We start from the raw sequence: 18,817 nt of genomic DNA, 5'->3' as shown, positions 1-18,817 counted from the left end.
TTTTTCTAAACCTAATTAAAAAATTAGGGTTCCCACTCAAGACAGACCAAATCGGCAAAAAGGAGTAAGGTATAAAAGAAAGAATACCTCAAAGGAATTGACAAAGCTTGGAGAAATAAACTGGAAGCGTTCTAATCGTTGAACAAAGGCTTGCTGGATCGAAGAAGGATATGCGAAAGAGAATGCTGATTCGCGAGAAGAAATAAGTAAAGGGAAAGAAGAAACGGAGATACTACTTATAAAGAAGGAGATCTTTTCGTTTTGGTTGAAGTCCAGAGGTCGAAGTAAGAAGTACCAAGTGCGCCGTCGGATTAAATACGCGTCAAAAAGCGTGTATCCCGAGAATAAGTTTTGGAAGATTTATCGTCAAATAGTTATCACCCTAAAAGGCGAACATGAAGTCGCCTCGAAACACAATGCGCCTCTGGAATGACCACGCCAAAAGTACAAACCTCGCCTTTTTTGAGCATAATATAAATTAACAGGAAAAACGCTCAAAAAGAGAAAAATTCAAGATTGAGGAGGAAGCAAAACACAAGAACAATAAATTCAGCCCTAGACCAAAAATCTTTATTAATTTCGAAAAATAAAGGTACAACGACAGGAAGCAAAATTACAAAGAAAAACTAATCTTAAAAGTCCTATCACTCGGACTCGGAATCTTTGGGCGCAGGCTCAGGGAAAGTCATCTTGGTTTCCACGGTGACCCGAGACCCCTCTTCTTCACTAGACGAAGAAGCACGAAGCTCAGGAGGAACGTAGGTCTCCAGAAATGAAACGTAATCCTCGTCACCACTACCAGAATCGGAGGTATCCGAGGAAAGAACGATAACCTCCACCTTTTTGACATCCTTAGACCTTCGGGAGCGAGTGGAATTAGAGGTTGAAACCTCAACTCTTTTCTTCCTCCGCTGAGGCGGAGTATCTCTGGCAACAGGTTTTTTCGCATTATTATTCTCCATCATCAAGATTCAAAACAAGAGGATAAAAATTCGAGTTTTCAGCAGGCGATATTTATAGTCAGTGTTTAGCTTAACATCGTTATTAACGATAGCAGCAAATGCTTGGACGGTTGCAACCACCTAGTTTTGACTATCTCGAAAAATGCCATTTTTACGTTTCCCAGAGGTCAAAATTTGACCCATTTTAGTTATGAAAGACCGCAAAAAGAGACGGTACTAAAAGGAACAGAAGAGCAACATAGAAAGAAAGGAAATTGCTTAAATATTCAAATTCATACAAAGGAAATACAACGGGAGCAAAGAAAACAGAAGCAAAATAACAAAGATCCCAAAATCCGAAAGCAAATTACAAATACTAGAAAGAAAAACACAAAACGGAAAGATGAGCAAACAAAAGGCTTCAGGGCATGGTAGAACCCCCCAATTCACCAGCATCGGCAACGGCGATACGGTGCATTTCCTCCAATGCCCGTTTCACCCTCTTCGCCTTCACCATATTCTCGTCAATAGGCTTCAGATCCTCCCTTAGTTCGCTTTGTTTGTCCAGAAGGTCCACCAAAGAATGACGCCGGGAAATCAACTTAGCAATGTCATCCCTAATCTCGCCTTGAAGAGCCCTTTTTCTCTTCACCAGCGGCTTCATCTCCTTATTCAGCATCGCCAAACGATCATCCACTCTGCGCTCCTCATTGAAGCATATCCCCAAGATCTCCTCTTGCACACCCATAGTCTCCTTCGTAATCTCTATCTGGCTGTCAACAGCTTCAGTGACTTCGGCGTGGCACTCCTTCACATTTTCCACAGCGATCACAAAGGATGCACTATCCTTCAATTCCTTCTCCAGACGAAGCACACTATCGAGAAAGCGTTTCTCTTCTTTGGTCAACCTCCAGCAGTAGTCGTTAAGCTCCTTGACGAATTCAGAAAATTCGCCAAAATCTTCCATCAAGTCTTCAGTATTGATGGTCAGCATGCGACGGAGCCGCTTGATAACCGGAGAGGCGGGAGACTGACCGCATTCAAAAGGAGGATTTTTGGGAGACATAATGCGGAAGAGAAGTCTAAAAGGTTAGCGAACAACAAGGAATGAGTTAATCAGGGCATTGAACGCTTCATTTATAGACAAAGAAATCTCATCGTGGCAATAGCTAGTGGGGAGACGGTTGAGGAGGATTATACACGAACAGAGGAACGTGCGCTAGGGAGTGGGAGAGGATGTAACTTCGCGCCAAGAATTATGGAGGGAAATTCGAATTGTACTTAAGCATTTCATTCCTACGGCTCTCATGCTTGGGGGGCTGTGGACTGGGCAATGGGCTTAAAGGCAAAATCAAACTAGCCCAAATTAATATGAGAAAGGAAACAGGCCCAAAATAATTAAACTCTAGGTGTCCATTTGGCGATATAAGGCCTGGGCGAGGTAGACAATGAAGGATACCGCCCATAAGATGGATTTACCCACGAGAAAGAAATATCTTCATCCTTCCCTAGCGATTAACTTGGGAATGAAGAAAACAACTCCTTGAAACTGCCATGGCTTGGAGACCAAGGTTTTTTATTCCTACTTTCACGCTGCATCACCGGAAAAGGCGCTGAAGACCGGATTTGTAGGAACCCAAGCTTGGAGAAGAAGGCTTCAATGGTCTATAAATAGTTTCATATTTCCATCTGTAAAAGGGGATCGGATTCTGACTTATAAAACTCCCAGGGTTGTTGGGATTAAATTGAGTGTAATCACACCATTTGATCAATAATACAAACCCCCTTGTTTTTTACCAGAACACCTGTGTTCCTCTTTTCTTTTTGAATTTTAGGGCAAATATATTATATATAAAATTGAAACGAAAATAATACAAGAGAAATTTCAAAAAAATAAAATAAAGAGTACCAGAAGATACCTTTGTTCTTCTTTAGTCCATGGTGTTTCTTTCAACGAATCAAACAATCCACTGCCACCACTTTCAGCCAAGTCATCACTTTCATCCAAGTCATCAGGATAAATCGGAATCTCAACCCGACCCGATTCAATTTCCGAAATTTCATGAACCAAATCTTGATAGTAATCCTTCACTTCTGCAGCCGACTTACCGGGAACTTTTTCAGCCATCTTCTCCCACCGGTTAGGTGAATTCTCCGGTACCATCAAAAGAGCTCTTTCGAAAATCTTTGCGTCTTCACGACTCCATTGAGTTGGAGACCGCGTTGTGGCAGCGGTAGCCATATCAATTGTATTCTGATACATTGTTGTTGTCGCTTTGTAGGAATTTTTTTTGCTTATGCTTTTGGACTTTTGGTGAATGATTTGAAGAATAACACGCCTAATATTTATATTTATGGGAGAGAGAAAAAAATTAAAAACAAACAAGATATTTAGTGTATCTTTTTTTTTTTTTAAGCATATTTGGTGTATCTTGTATACTCTGTGAATGATTTGAAGAATAACACGCCTAAGTTGTATCTTTTTTTTTTTTCACCGATTTTTGGAACACACGGATTCACCTATTTTTGGAAAATAATTTACAATTAATCATTGATTCTATTGAGTGTTTTTATTTCTTTTGAGAATCATTGATTCTATTGAGTGTTTTTGGTAGATTAATTTTTTTTTCCGTAGATTTCTATTGAGTGTTGATAAAGGGCTGTTTGTTTCATCTTTAAAAAAATAGATTTTTTCTTTTATTTTTGAAAATAGATTTTTTAAAATTGTTTTTCAAAATATTACAAGTATTTTTATATTTATTTTTTCTAAATTCAAATACTAATTTTGACATCATATAACATAAACACACATTATTGAAGATCAAAACATAGTTAAAATCATAATTTTTGTATCAAATCTTTTGTTGAAGAAAATTTTTTGTATCAAATATTTTTTTTGAAGAAAAAATTTTGTTTCAATATTTTTGAAATTTTGTATCAAATCTTTTTGTTGAAGAAAATTTTTTGTTTCAATATTTTTGTATCAAATCTTTTTGTTGAAGAAAAAAAAAATTGGAGTAAATCTTTTCTCAAAGAAATATTTTTGGGAATGAAGAGTTTGTTGAAAAATTATTTTCATACAAATCTTGTGAGATGTCCATTGAAGATTTAAGCAAATTATTCTTAAGACCTAACTTAGGCATCAAGATTATTCAAGGCTATAAATACGAAGGCTTAAACCTTGTTTTATTCATGTAATCTAAATCGTGTTTACCAAAGCGTGAGTTTTAGGGTTTAGAGTGTTTATTGTTAATTGTGAGTCTTTCTTGTGTCACGTTGATGCAAGCTTAGGACTAGGGTTTGAGTTGTAAGTTATGTACTAACTCCAAAGCTTTTAAGCAAGGATGTTAGTAGTTTGTGATCGTTACCTTAAGCTTCTAAGTACGGGTATAGATCGTTTGTGTCTTGAAGGGTGACTCCGCCATCGTTACTGTTTGTATACTATCACAGGTTGTGTGGTAGTGAAAGGGAGTGAGACGGGGTCTCATATCTAGGAGTTCCTAGGTAGAATATATCACGGGTATTTGCTAGGTGATAAGTCGTAAACTTGGAAGTTTGATGAGGGCTTAGAACTAGGGCTATTACAATGGATTCCTCCTGGATTGGTATAGTGTGTTTACACTGAACTGTGTTAACAAACCTACTGTGTCTTTTATATTTCCTGGATATTGCAACAGATCAACCACAATGCGAAAACAACATTTGAGAGAACACACTTCCTAAGGACAAAACATATACATCAAATTCCTTATATTCTTATTATATATCAAGTACTCAAATCAAACAATGAAAAGTAGATGCTTTTCCTATAAATTCAGCATCACATTCTTAAGAATGGCTATTGATGCAAAACATTCCCAAAATATCAATTATTTGATTTGAGAATTTGGTGACAAGAATATAAACAGCTTTGATACAAGTTTGAGTTTCATCACTTGGTAACCTAAACAATACAAGGTTTTAAATTATAGGTCCACAATCACATTTACAATTGCAATGCAAAGGTTTTCGGAAAATCTACTTCTGTAATTGTGGCCGCATCAGCCATAGTATCTGCAATTTGCCACAACATCAAAGATTGTGATTCACCGTAACAACAGTCACAATTTAAAACCTTGCTAAACATAACTACCATTAACTAAAGCAATGGTACACAACAATAACTACATTTGCAATGCAAAAATTTGGCGCCCTTTGTCTCATTGTTTGCAATTGTACTCCATGAAGCACTTGTTGGAATTAATTTAATATTAATAATACTAGGTATTCAACCCGTGCGTTGCACGGGTTTGATTAGAATATTTTTTAAAAAAAATTATGTTTTATAATAAGTTGTATTAAAAATAATATTTTTTTTTAGATGTGTTGTTGAATTATTCTTTAATTATAAAAGTGACTTTTAAAATATTTTTAATCTTTTTTTCTCGTCAAGTGAATCTATAATATATATATAGGTAGATAAAAATTACTTTTAAGATAGACAATGTGTTATTTAGGTGTATATAAAAAACAATAAAAGTGCAGAGATTAGTGTATTATATTAAAAAATTGTTTTATTAATCTTCTTTTTTATGGGTTTGATTTATATATCTTCAAATTAGTGTAATTTTTGTTTTAATATATTTTTTGTTTTTATGAAAAAAATAGTGGATTATTTTATTATATTATCTACATCTATCATTCTCTGTATCTCTCAATTCTTTCTATCTTTATCCTAATTATACTCCAATATCCTTATTATTATTTTATATGAAAAAATTGTAAATACTTGTCTCGACCTTTATAAAAATGAGATGACATGTTAATTAATCGTAAATTTTTTTAAAGTAATAATTATTTTATACTTCAAAGAGGTTTTTTCTATTAGACTAAATATTCAAAGAGCTTTCGAAACAACTTTGTCATGTATGTGCAGTGTTAAGTAGTATTTTATAGGGTTATTAAATATATTTTTAACCCTCTATATATATTTCAAATTAAAGTCAAAACATTATTAAAATGAAATATTTAATCTTCATACCAAAGTCACAATATTACCAAAACATTTCATTGTCATTGTGCTTGAATAAATTTGTCATATTGCTAAAACAAAATGATGAGATTATGAGTCCGCTATGTATGTGAAAGGAGACTTAAAAAAAATGCATTAAAAATGAATATCTTGTTCATTTTAATTTTATCGGTTTGACATTATTTTGGAAGCTTACGGTTCACATCATAAGTTCACTAAGCATGAGGAAGAAAACTTATCATAAAAACTATAGTCTACTAATATATTTTAAGGATCGACATCGACTTATATCCATTATTCTCTTTATGTTTATCGCATTTTCTCTCTCAATTCTCTCTAACTTTATCTTATTTATATTTCAATCTCTTTATTAATAATATTATTATTATTATTATAAAAAAAATGTTAGACACTTATCTTGACCTTTATAAACTCAATTAATGTTTTTATGTAAATAGTATTCTTATTTGATAAAACAAAAAATAGACATTTAAAGAGCTTTGGAATAAATTTTGTCAAATTTTATATTAGAGCTAGACTTCAAAAGAAGAACACAAATTGTTCGTCGATCAATATAAAGTGCATATATAAACTTTACTCAATCAACTATGTTTAAACTATAGATGATACATGTATGGAAATTAATCTATTTTGACAACCTCTTAGTCAAGTTACACCAGTACTTTTCATGTATATTATATATTACAATTACAATTACAATTACAATTATAATTAACAATGACGTCACATGAGTAAAAGCATTCAAAAAATTTATTTTCAACTTTTTTTTTGTTTCTATCATTCTCTTAAGATCCAAGCGGTTCACATACACCTTGTGAAATAGAATTCTTTATATCCTATTATAGATCTCCTCATTCACCTAAAATAAATAGACATATTCACATTTATCATTAAAAGAAATCATGAAATAAGGGTAAAAAATTAGATAAACAAATGTTATATCAATAAAAACATGAGCTTAAATATTTGACAATCTACATAATAGAATAATGTAAAATATTTTCTATTTTATATTTTAGTATGTGCTGGGGAAAAAGATGCATATGATTTGGGTATAGATATGTTTGAGAAGAGAGATCAATCTATGCATCCAAAAAGACCGACTTTATTTGTATAAATATATAATAGTTAGCTTATTCTTATTTATATCAATTAATTATACATTATAGCTCATTATTAGTTTACGTTATAACTCTTATTTGCAGTCGAAAGTGTTTTTGTTCTTCTATTTTTGTCTTAAAACAAAACATGATTGCCCTCTAATATATATGATTTATATAAAATCACGCTGGTTCAAAATATTAATTAACGTTTTTTAATATAATTTTTAGCTATATAACTACACAAAAACAATTATAAAGTAGTAACGCATTATCAAATAGTAGACATTATCAAAAAATTGGAGTGATATATAAATAAATAGTAGAGATTATCAAATGTCTAATTTTATAAAAAAAACTCAGCTCATATTTCTTAAATTTAACCTATTATTTTTGGATAAATTAAGAAAAAAAATAGTATAATGAATGATTAAAAAAATAGCACAATGAATAACCTTTTTCCTTGTATGTTGATTCAGACACAAAGGTCGAATTTGTAACCTGCAAACACACAAAAAAAATATCAATTTTTTTATGTAAATATCAAATTCTCTTGATCCTAATTGTTATGCTGAAAATTTCAGTGCAAAATTGCAAAAAAAAGAAGCATCAATTTAAGAAAACAATAAACTTTTTATTAGAAATAATATATAGATTGGTCAATTGAAAAATAAATCCAGGAACAAAAGAGAAGAAAGAAGAACTACTTGACCCATAGCAAATTAAAGGAGAAGAAGAGCAAAAAACATCTCCTTAGGATTGATGCATTTTGTTATCTGCAAACACACAAAAAATATCAATTTTTTTTATGTAAATATCAAATTCTCTTGATCCTAATTGTTATGCAGAAAATTTGAGTGCAAAATTGCAAAAAAAAGAAGCATCAATTTAAGAAAACAATAAACTTTTTTTTAGAAATAATATATAAATTGGTCAATTGAAAAATAAATTTAGGAACAAAAGAGAAGAAAGAAGAACTAACCGGCCCATAGCAAATTAAAGGAGAAGAAGAGCAAAAAAACATCTCCTTAGGATTTGATGTATTTCATGGCAAGAATTTATAGCATAAATCATTTGTATGTTAGGATTGTTTTTTAAAGTCATTAGGGTAGGAATTATTAATGCATACGTTTTTCTTGTGTGAATAATGATGACATTTAGTTACATAATATTATCTCTTGATATTCAACTCTACATTATCGATCTATTTAGACAATGAAATTAGAAAAGAAAAAACTGTTTTTTTTCTTCCATAAATTACATGGGAAGCTAAATAGTTGGTGGGGACAATGTTTAAATATATATATATAATTATTATTATTATATTATTAATAAATAAAAATAAGGATGACACATAAGCACCAACTTGAGCTTAGAAAAAATACAAAAGGGAAGAGCTTTCTTAGGCTGCCACATCAGCAAAAAAAAGTTTGCTTTACAATTGCAAAATTGCAAAAAAAAGAAGCATCAATTTAAGAAAACAATAAACTTTTTTTTAGAAATAATATATAAATTGGTCAATTGAAAAATAAATTTAGGAACAAAAGAGAAGAAAGAAGAACTAACCGGCCCATAGCAAATTAAAGGAGAAGAAGAGCAAAAAAACATCTCCTTAGGATTTGATGTATTTCATGGCAAGAATTTATAGCATAAATCATTTGTATGTTAGGATTGTTTTTTAAAGTCATTAGGGTAGGAATTATTAATGCATACGTTTTTCTTGTGTGAATAATGATGACATTTAGTTACATAATATTATCTCTTGATATTCAACTCTACATTATCGATCTATTTAGACAATGAAATTAGAAAAGAAAAAACTGTTTTTTTTCTTCCATAAATTACATGGGAAGCTAAATAGTTGGTGGGGACAATGTTTAAATATATATATATATAATTATTATTATTATATTATTATTAAATAAAAATAAGGATGACACATAAGCACCAACTTGAGCTTAGAAAAAAGACAAAAGGGAAGAGCTTTCTTAGGCTGCCACATCAGCAAAAAAAAGTTTGCTTTACAATTATATATAGATACATCCTCTCAATAACAAAGATTGAAACCATAATCTTACTTTAGTGCAGAAGCTGAACATGTATATAAAACAGGATCTACGACATGTTGATTTATCAAGAATTAGTATTAGGAATACCTGGATGACGAATCCATCAGATGAACTAACCGCAGAGTATCTGAAACACAAAGAGAGAGACAGATGACGAGCATCCGTTGGCTTGTATGGTTCTTCCTCAACCAGGACTCCTTATACCCTTAGAACTCTTCAGATGGGGAGAAGAGTCGATATGCGATGTGTCCGGTATATTGGGGACCATAGCCTATATATAGTGTGATGGCCGATTAGGGTTCCCATTATTCCGAAATGGGTCATTCTGACATCCACTCATATTGAGCCCATATCCAATTAATTAATTACTTAATTAATTCTAAATAGAAATCTAATTAGTCTTTTAACTTTATTTGATCACTTAATCAATTAAGGCTCCCAATTGATAAATAGCTAATATAATTATATAAAGATATTTGCCCACATAAAATTATTGGAATATCATAAAATATTCCAACAATCTCCCACTTGGGCTACATATCGTAATAATTATATCATTATTCCTTAGGCGCGCATCCGAATGCTATTTATCTTTAGATTTCAGCCTTACAATCTGGTCCATCTCATATATCAATAATGGGACCACCGCGGCTGTCGTCACTGATGTATAACGTAACGTAAACCCGACGGCCACCACATCAATGTACTTGACGACATAGATCTGATATGGATGAGTGGCATGGAAATTTCATGCAATATGATCTCTATATCATGCCTATTTCCAACTGGTCCAACTGAAAACTTTAGTGAGATCAAACTGAAGTTTGCAAATTCAATATTTGCACAAAAGATACAGAATCGGTTATAATAATAATAACCTCAAACTTTATTTCTGCAGAAAACTTGAACAAAATCTGTATCAGTATTAAAACCAAAGTTAGAACACAACAAATTAAAGACTCCCACTAACCCAAGACATCCTTAGTGACAAAAATAATATGAAAGACCTTAGGTGTCACATCTTTGATTAGTGAGTCAGCTAGCATAAACTTTATCTCTATATGTTCTATCACCCAACAACAACTAATAAGTCGACAAACTTTATAAAATAGTTGTTGAAACATTATCCGACTGACTTATGACACAATATAACTTGAGTTGTCTTTCAAAAACTTTTACTTTATGCAACCAAGTGACATAAATACTTACAGTCAGTTTTTGAGTTAAAATGTCCATTATATATAGACATCCAAAAGGATCAGATTAAAACATCTTGATGATCTCCAAATTGTTAGATCTCCGATATGTGAGCACAAATTATTGTTCTCTACAACAATCTTTATGGTTACCTCATTTTAACAATTCAAATTTTGAATTGCTCAAGTATCTACCAAATGATCTTATTATATACACTATTTCCGGATGCGTATAAGTAAGATCGTACATAAGTTTCTCAAAGCTGAAGCATATATGAAAATACTTTATTTTCTAAATTTCCAGATTTTTTTCTTTTGAACAATGATTGAGACTAGATAGTCTCCCTTTATAATTAAGGCAATTCCTTAGTTTATTGACTTTCATGTCGAATTTATTTTTAACTTTATTGATACGACTCTTTTGTTATACCCGAATGATACATTGAGAATGATTTCTAAGTATCGAAATGCCTAATACAAAAGAGATGTGCCCAAGATCTTTCGTCACTAAACTTTTGTTAGTGATTTCTTGATTTTGCACAACAATCATATATCATTATTGACTAAATAAAATAAATTCAACACATTAACTTTAGAATATAAACATACTCCCACTGAACCTGTATAATCCACAATTCTCCATAATATACATCTCAAAATCAAATGAGACAATCACCTTATGAGACTTTTGTGGTATCAATAATGAGACAACTTTCTTAACAAATAAATGGATTTCTTTTGTTTGCACATTATCTACTTTGTGTCTATTGACATAAGTTTCATCTGATTGCACTTTATTGTGTTTCTTAATATTGTCATTAAGAAACACTATCTTGATATCCATCTTATTTAGCTCTAAAAACTATAATAAGTAACAAGTGTCGTGATTGTCCTAATAGAGTTTTCAAAACAAAACGAATATGAATTCTCTTTTCAGTCAATACTTTATGACACTTCATACTTTAATTCTTGAAGGTATTGAGTTTGATCTTTATGAATTAATCTCTTAACTTAATTGAGAGAAAGAACACTAATATCCTTATGAGGATCCAAATTTACTATATAAATAGTAGCTATATGAATTGATTTAGAACCAATTCTTTCTCACTCAATTTTTTTCTTTTACCATATCTCTCCCCCAAACTCAATATCTTCAAGAGACTTTGCAATTTTCGTCTCATAATGTTCATTAACATGGGACCGAAGTTTATATTTCTCAAAATTTTAAACAGTTATAGATTGTCACAAGTCATAACTGAATTGACTATAATAATATTTGTATTTAAAAGACAAACTGAATCCATCGATTAAAAATAATATTAAAGAATTTATAACAATAAAACTAAACTTAATTCACATAATGATTCACCAAATTGTCTTTTAAATACAAATATAAGTTAATAACAACAATCTAAGAAAAAGTTGAAAAACCATCAATCTTCACCGACTTATTTCCCCGCCAGATTGATGTGTCTTTCAACATCATTGGAAATTTGTCAGTTTAGATCAAATTTTCTTATTATTCTTTATTTGCCTTTATCCTTTGAGGTATTTACATAATGAGCACTATTTTATTTTCTCTTGCTTCAACTGTTTCTTTATTGCACACTTTATGAAATGATTCTATTAAAGAATCATTTCTAACTTTAATAGTTATAAGACTAATTGTGCAAATAGAACATTATATGCTAAATTTTCGACAAAGTAACTTGATTGTCAAAATTATATCACTTTATCAAGATTAAATAGTTACCTAATGTGCTCTTGAGATTTTCTTTGCTTAATAGTCCGAATGAAATATTATCTCTCCGACGAGAGCTTATTTTTCGCTTTATTGCTTTAGAAGCATTGTAATTTAAGCAAAGAAAACATGACAAAAAATTATGTCATCTTAAATAATACCTCAAATGTCTCTGGAATTCAAAACTTTATGATCATGACCTATGTCATTCGGAGTATACTCGCCTTTTATACTTGAGTCTCACTTTAAAGTTACCGAATAGTGAGAGAATTTGAGTTTTTCCATCTTGACATAAGTTTAGATCCAAGAACACAATGTTCTTCCTTTATTTCTAAGAGCTAGAATAAAATTCTAACATGATTTTGCAAATACATAAACTATATTAGTTTATAGAGAACTAAAAAATTACTCACCAAAATACATAATGCACCATTGATGTCAAGCCCTTAAAAAATAACATCAATTGCTAGTGGTATTTCATGACAATGATCAAACACTGACGATCAATATTAAAAAATAATAAATCCTTATAATCGTCACATGTTTACCATTATAAGTGTGAATGCAATCCACTAAATACTTGTATGGATCTACACTAACACGACTTTATTAGGCACGTCAGTTAATTAATATAGAGACGTGCACTTCTTTATTTGTAAATTATAAGACAAACAAGATACCAAACGCACCATCAATTCCCAATCTTTGATTGTAAGAATTAACTGCAAGCGGTACTCTCAACGCAATGATCAAATGTTAGTAATAAGTCCTGTCAAATAATGTGCGTCTTTGACACCAACCATTATCCACATGGATAAACTTAATAATTACTACACATTTACCATCACAGGTATGTATATTATTCGGCCAAACTGCATGTCTTCCTTTTGGCCGACTGTAACAGCTCGCATGAATAATCTCATACTACATCTATTATAATTTCAATTGAATCTAATCTACGCACCGGAGGTTGCTTTATGCAACTTTTTGTTTCGACAAACTCAATCAAAATTACTAGACAATTTAATAAATAAATTGAATATATATGCATGTAATTATTCGGCCGAACTGTGTCTAGCTTTTGGTAGACCAAAATAGTTTGTATGAATAATTTTATACATCCTTATGTGATTTTAACTGAATCAAATCTACGCAACAGAGGTTACTTTTGCAACATGTTGTTTCAACCAACTCAGTCAAAATCACCTAACAATTTATTAAATCAAATGGGAAAAGTCTTAAATTTACAAGGCACTACTCACAAAATGTAGACCTTATTCATTATGATGTCACCTGATAATCAAAAGATTAAATGACATCCCTTAGTGTGAGAACAAACTCACAAGCAAACTAAATTAGCATGAAATATATCCGAAGAGCATGCTAAAAGAAAATTATTGTAGAAACTTATAACAATAAACTCAAACATCATAATCATGCTATAAACCAAATATTTAATTTTAAATAAAAATTAAATCTTTATATATATCAAAAAGTTTCATGCTTCAGTTGATTCACATATACTTAATAATTCTTTAAATGAATAAATAAAATTCTATAATTGTATGTTCTTAAACCGAAGGAAACCAAAATTTTACAGCGGTGCTATATGCACCGAAATGCTTTTACCGAATTTCTACCGAAAGCATGTGTGGCACACTGTTTCTCTTTTTATTTAAAACGTGGATGGAATATGTATTATGAGCCTGGGCCCCAAAAGAATTGGTAAAAATAGCTGCGCTACTTACCTGCTAATATTTAACCTAAAGAAAAAACAGAGACCTGCCGACAGTTTACAAGCAGCAGTTATTCCTCTGTTTTTTTCATGCGTGTTGTTGTGATAGAGAAGCAAGCAAAAACCTAACTCAAAGAGAGCTAACATCAGTAGCAGAAAAATTTATCAAGTAAGTTTACTCCTCTAAATTAACCCATCACTTCCAGCCGTCTTTAGGCAATGATTAAATCTATTTGAATACATTGATAGAAAGGATGAATGAATACCTTTTTGTGATGCAATTGAAATTAAATCAAATATGATTTTGAACTTTTATATCAATTGGCCCTCATTTCTATTTAAAGTTTAATCCACTATTCTTCCCATATCACTTATATTTTTAGTAGACTAACATAAGTTTTTTCTCTTTTTAATTTATTGCATTAGTGGAAGAAGTAGTTGTATCTTCCGATGGAGAGGAAATCAATGAAGAAAATAATACATGCGAGGATAGTTTAGAAGCAAATATTGTTCATGAAGGTGAAAAACCTCATGTTGGAATGATATTTAGCTCTATAGATGAACTTACAGAGTATTACAAAAGATATGGTCAGTCTATGGGTTTTGGAGTTACTAAACGTAGTAGCAAAAATGGAGATGATGGAAAAAAATATTTTACCCTAGCATGTAGTCGTGGAACAAAATATGTGAGCAAATCAAAGAATCTTTTGAAGCCAAATCCTATAACAAAAACTCAGTGTAAGGCTAGATTGAATGGATGCATTGGTTTAGATGGAACCGTTACTATTTCAAGAATTGTTCTTGAGCATAATCATGACGTAAGTCCTACTAAAGCACGCTATTTTAGAAGTAGTAAGAAGTTGGAGCCTCATTTAAAAAAGAGGTTAAAACTCAACGATCAAGCTGGAATAAATGTAAGCAGAAATTTTCGATCTTTGGTTATTGAAGCGGGTGGATATGATAATTTGACATTTGGCGAAAAGGATTGTAGAAACTACATAGATAAAGTAAGGAGATTGAGACTTGGGACAGGAGATGCTGATGCGATTCAAAACTATTTTGTTAGAATGCAAAAGAAAAATAGCCAATTCTATTATGTAGTAGACATTGATGATAATAGTCGTCTTCGAAATGTGTTTTGGGTTGATGCAAGATGTAGGGTTGCATATGAATATTTTGGTGAAGTTGTTACATTTGACACAACTTACCTAACAAATAAATATGACATGCCTTTTGCTCCTTTTGTTGGAGTAAATCATCACGGTCAATCTGTGTTGTTGGGTTGTGCTTTATTATCGAATGAGGATACCGAGACATTTACTTGGTTGTTCAGTACATGGTTAGATAGCATGCATGGACACACTCCAAATGCCATAATTATTGATCAAGACAAAGCCATGAAAAATGCAATTGAGGTTGTATTTCCAAAAGCTCGTCATCGATGGTGTTTGTGGCATATAATGAAAAAGGTTCCAGAAAAGTTAGGTAGACGCTCTGATTATGAGTCTATCAAAGAACTTTTACATTATGTTGTATATGACTCTTTGAGTAAAAGTGATTTCATGGAAAAGTGGGAAAAAATGATTGAAGATTTTAAACTTCAGGATAACGAATGGTTGAAGGGCTTATTTGATGAAAGAAATCGTTGGGTTCCTGTATTTTTGAGAGACACATTTTGGGCAGGAATGTCAACAACACAAAGAAGCGAAAGTATGAACTCATTTTTTGATGGCTATGTAAATTCAAAAACAACATTGAAGCAATTTGTTGAACAATATGACAATGCACTGAGAGATAAAATTGAAAAGGAAAATTTGGCTGATTTTGGTTCATTTAATACATCGATAGCTTGTTTAAGTCATTATGGCTTTGAGTCTCAATTTCAGAAAGCATTCACCAATGCAAAATTCAAAGAATTTCAAGATGAGGTTACTGCTATGATTCATTGTCATACTTTCATTGAGAGATTAGATGGACTGAATTCTATATATTCTGTTATAAAAAGCAAGAAAAAATTTGACAAAATAAATGACATATTGTTCAAGGTATCCTTCAATGAGAAAGACTTTGAGATACAATGTATGTGTTGTTTGTTTCAATTCAAAGGTATTTTATGTAGACACATCCTTTGTGTGCTTAAGCTAATAGGGAAAACAGAGTCAATACCATCTTATTATATTTTCTCACAGTGGAGGAAGGATATAAGGCGAAGGCATACCCATATTAAATGTGGTTTTGATCATTTTGTTGGAAATGTTGAATTGCAAAGAGTTGATAAAGCTTGTGCTGCCTTTTATGAAGTGGCTTCTAAGGTGATAAATAGTGATCATGATTTTTTAAAAATGATGAATTGGATCAAGGACATAAAAGATGAATTTGCCTCTAAAGAAACATCCCCAACAAGCATTGTAGAAGAAGATGGTTCAGAACAAAATCAAGTGACTAAAATTCTTGACCCTGTAAAGACTCGATGTAAAGGTCGTCCTCCTTCGAATAGAAAGTCTTCTAAAGTTGATCAAATTGTGAAGAAACTTGCAAGAAAGAGGACCCAAAAAAGAAGCAAAAAAAAGGGAAAAGATCAAGGTCAAAAAGAGGTAATTTTAAGATTTGTGTACATCTTGAGTTTTAATTTTGAATATGTCTAATTTTGCAATATTTGATGGCAGAACTTGTGTTCATCTAGAGTACAAGAGAGTGTTCAAGTAATTGATGGAATTGACACACGAGAGAGCATTCAAGTAAGTGAAATTCATTGTTTTCACTATCAACTTCTGTTTTAAACGATCATTACATACTAATTGTCTATGTTTGATACATGTATGTTTTTAGTGTGAGCAAAGTAGTTTTGGGTGGAATGGACAAGGTGGTACAAATAATTTAGCTCCCTTCAATCCAAACTCAGTACTTATTAGTCAAGTAAATCAGGTACAAGCATGAACCCTGGTGCTCTTTAGTTTCCTGCAACACTTATATTATGGGAGCTAATAAGTTTACTTGATGTTATTTAGGTTCCATTTTATTCTCAAGTCATGAATCATGGTGTATCCTATTTTGAATTACTACAGGTACTAGATCATAATTATAATAACAAATCTTATTTTTTAATTACCCATTTTGATATAAAATAATCAATTTTTGTGAATGTGTTCTTTTTGTAGGCACAACACCATGTAAATGATCCGTCATCGTCAACACCACGCGAATCATACAGAGGCGAAGTGAATGATTAGTCATTTTGATATTAGTTAGAAGCAAAGCATTGCTTTTGAAATATTAATTGTATGCCTTTAGCATAGGATTGCTTTTTAACTATTTTGTACCAAAAAATGAAGTAGTGAATTTCAATCTTAAGCACAATAACAATAACAGCTATGTGGCAATTTAACTTTTTTATGTTTCTACTTGTTGAAAGCAGTGGAGATTTCAAATTTAAGTGAAGAAAATTATAAATGATATATAAGCATATCACAAGAATCACAGGCTGAGTCAAAATTCAAATATTTAGCTTGATGAAATTAACGATAGATCATAGTCTGATATTGTAGTTACAAGATATACACCAAAGTCTTAAAAAAATATTTACACCAAAGCCAACCATAAACAATTAAAAACTCCAATGGTTAGCTTGGTATGTTTAGCATGATGAAATTAACAAACTACTAGAAACTATTATACATATACAAGAGATCGCAACATCAACCTATTACACCAAGCTACTGCTAAAATCAAAGTCAGAAGGATTAGTTAAAACTAACACTAGTCCTAACACTAGCTTAACTGTTACTTAGTACACAAATTACTAGTCAATGTATCTTGTAATAGCTACTTTACCCTTTCATATGCCTATATATGTGAACTATGTACCACACAACAATTGAGAATAATGAATCATTTTTCCTTCTACCTTTCAATCTCATGTTACAACCGTACAACTGCATTGATACTACAGGTAGTAGAAATTGTACTGCTATTACACAAAACAATTATGAAATTCTGGACAGTAAACTCCTACACCAGGAAGCAACCAATCCAAAACCGATACGACCTGCTTCCCTCGCCATACTCAATTCTCCACACATCAGAGACAAGCTATAGGATTCAAACGAGTAGAAAAGCTTGGTCTGAACTGAAGGACTAGGTTTCATCCCTCTTTCTCTGTTATCAATGTAATGACAATAGGTTTCATCCCTCTTTGAAGCATTTCATCAAACAACTTCTCTGCTTAACGGAGTAACTCCTCTATTCAATAGTTCCCATCATCACATGAGAGAAAGAATAATAAATAAAAAAACAGAGGAAAAAAAATCAACCATTTCTCTTCTCAATTGTTGTCTCGACAGATTACTCAGTTCTTCAATCATTTCTAAGAAAATACTCAGTTCTCCAAATTAGCCACGTTTCAAGTTAATCAAGAAACAAACTTATATCACTTACAATATCCAAACTATCCTTAGAGTCACGTAGGTATAACAAATATATTGCCAAAAAGGACTAATCTTGAGGTTTTAAATACCAATTATGGCTATATACATATAAATTATATAAAAAACTGGATACCATGAAAGTAGATAACGCATGCGTTGCAATTCCCGATTAAACATGAATGGACAAAACTTGAGATCATACTTGAATGGACAATTGCAACCAAGATAATTTGCTAATTTAGTGCAATTCAGATTTTGTCATACGCCATACACACTAAATACATGAAATCATATTCTTTTTAACTTATAAATAAAATAATTTATGGTTCACGAGATTTGGGGATAACAACCGAAGTCCCTTAAAATAATTTAAAAGAATATTCATGCAAAAGGCGAAGAACTAAGAACTGGCTATGAACAAACACACAAACAAACCGTAACCAATCGCAATAAACCAAACACGAACATCCGCTCTGATACCACTTGTTGGAATTAATTTAATATTAATAATATACATGCTCTCAATAACAAAGATTAAAATCATAATCTTACTTTAGTGCAGAAGCTTAATAAACATGA

General features: G+C 31.5%; 2 protein-coding genes across 2 annotated transcripts in view; one reads left to right on the top strand and one right to left on the bottom strand.

Annotated features, from left to right (window-relative positions):
* Positions 1 to 18,817, bottom strand: part of LOC123882959 (pentatricopeptide repeat-containing protein At4g13650-like) — a 90,258-nt gene that overhangs the window by 34,247 nt on the left and 37,194 nt on the right. The window lies entirely within an intron of this gene.
* Positions 12,890 to 17,044, top strand: LOC123885961 (protein FAR1-RELATED SEQUENCE 6-like). Its single transcript, XM_045935299.1, has 6 exons — positions 12,890 to 12,929; positions 14,241 to 16,408; positions 16,481 to 16,552; positions 16,644 to 16,739; positions 16,823 to 16,879; positions 16,973 to 17,044. Exons 1-6 carry the CDS (start codon positions 12,890 to 12,892, stop codon positions 17,042 to 17,044), a joined length of 2,505 nt encoding a protein of 834 aa, XP_045791255.1.

Source organism: Trifolium pratense, linkage group LG5 (genome assembly GCF_020283565.1).
Source record: "Trifolium pratense cultivar HEN17-A07 linkage group LG5, ARS_RC_1.1, whole genome shotgun sequence".
Taxonomy (NCBI): Eukaryota; Viridiplantae; Streptophyta; class Magnoliopsida; order Fabales; family Fabaceae; genus Trifolium; species Trifolium pratense.
This window is presented reverse-complemented; position numbering and strand designations above follow the sequence as displayed.

Bases quoted from the DNA above. Each gene is read 5' to 3' on its own strand.
- LOC123885961 (XM_045935299.1), top strand. From the start codon at position 12,890: ATGGATAAACTTAATAATTACTACACATTTACCATCACAG. The intron at 12,930-14,240 runs GTATGTATATTA...TTATTGCATTAG, and splicing joins CTACACATTTACCATCACAG to TGGAAGAAGTAGTTGTATCT. The intron at 16,409-16,480 runs GTAATTTTAAGA...ATTTGATGGCAG, and splicing joins AAGATCAAGGTCAAAAAGAG to AACTTGTGTTCATCTAGAGT.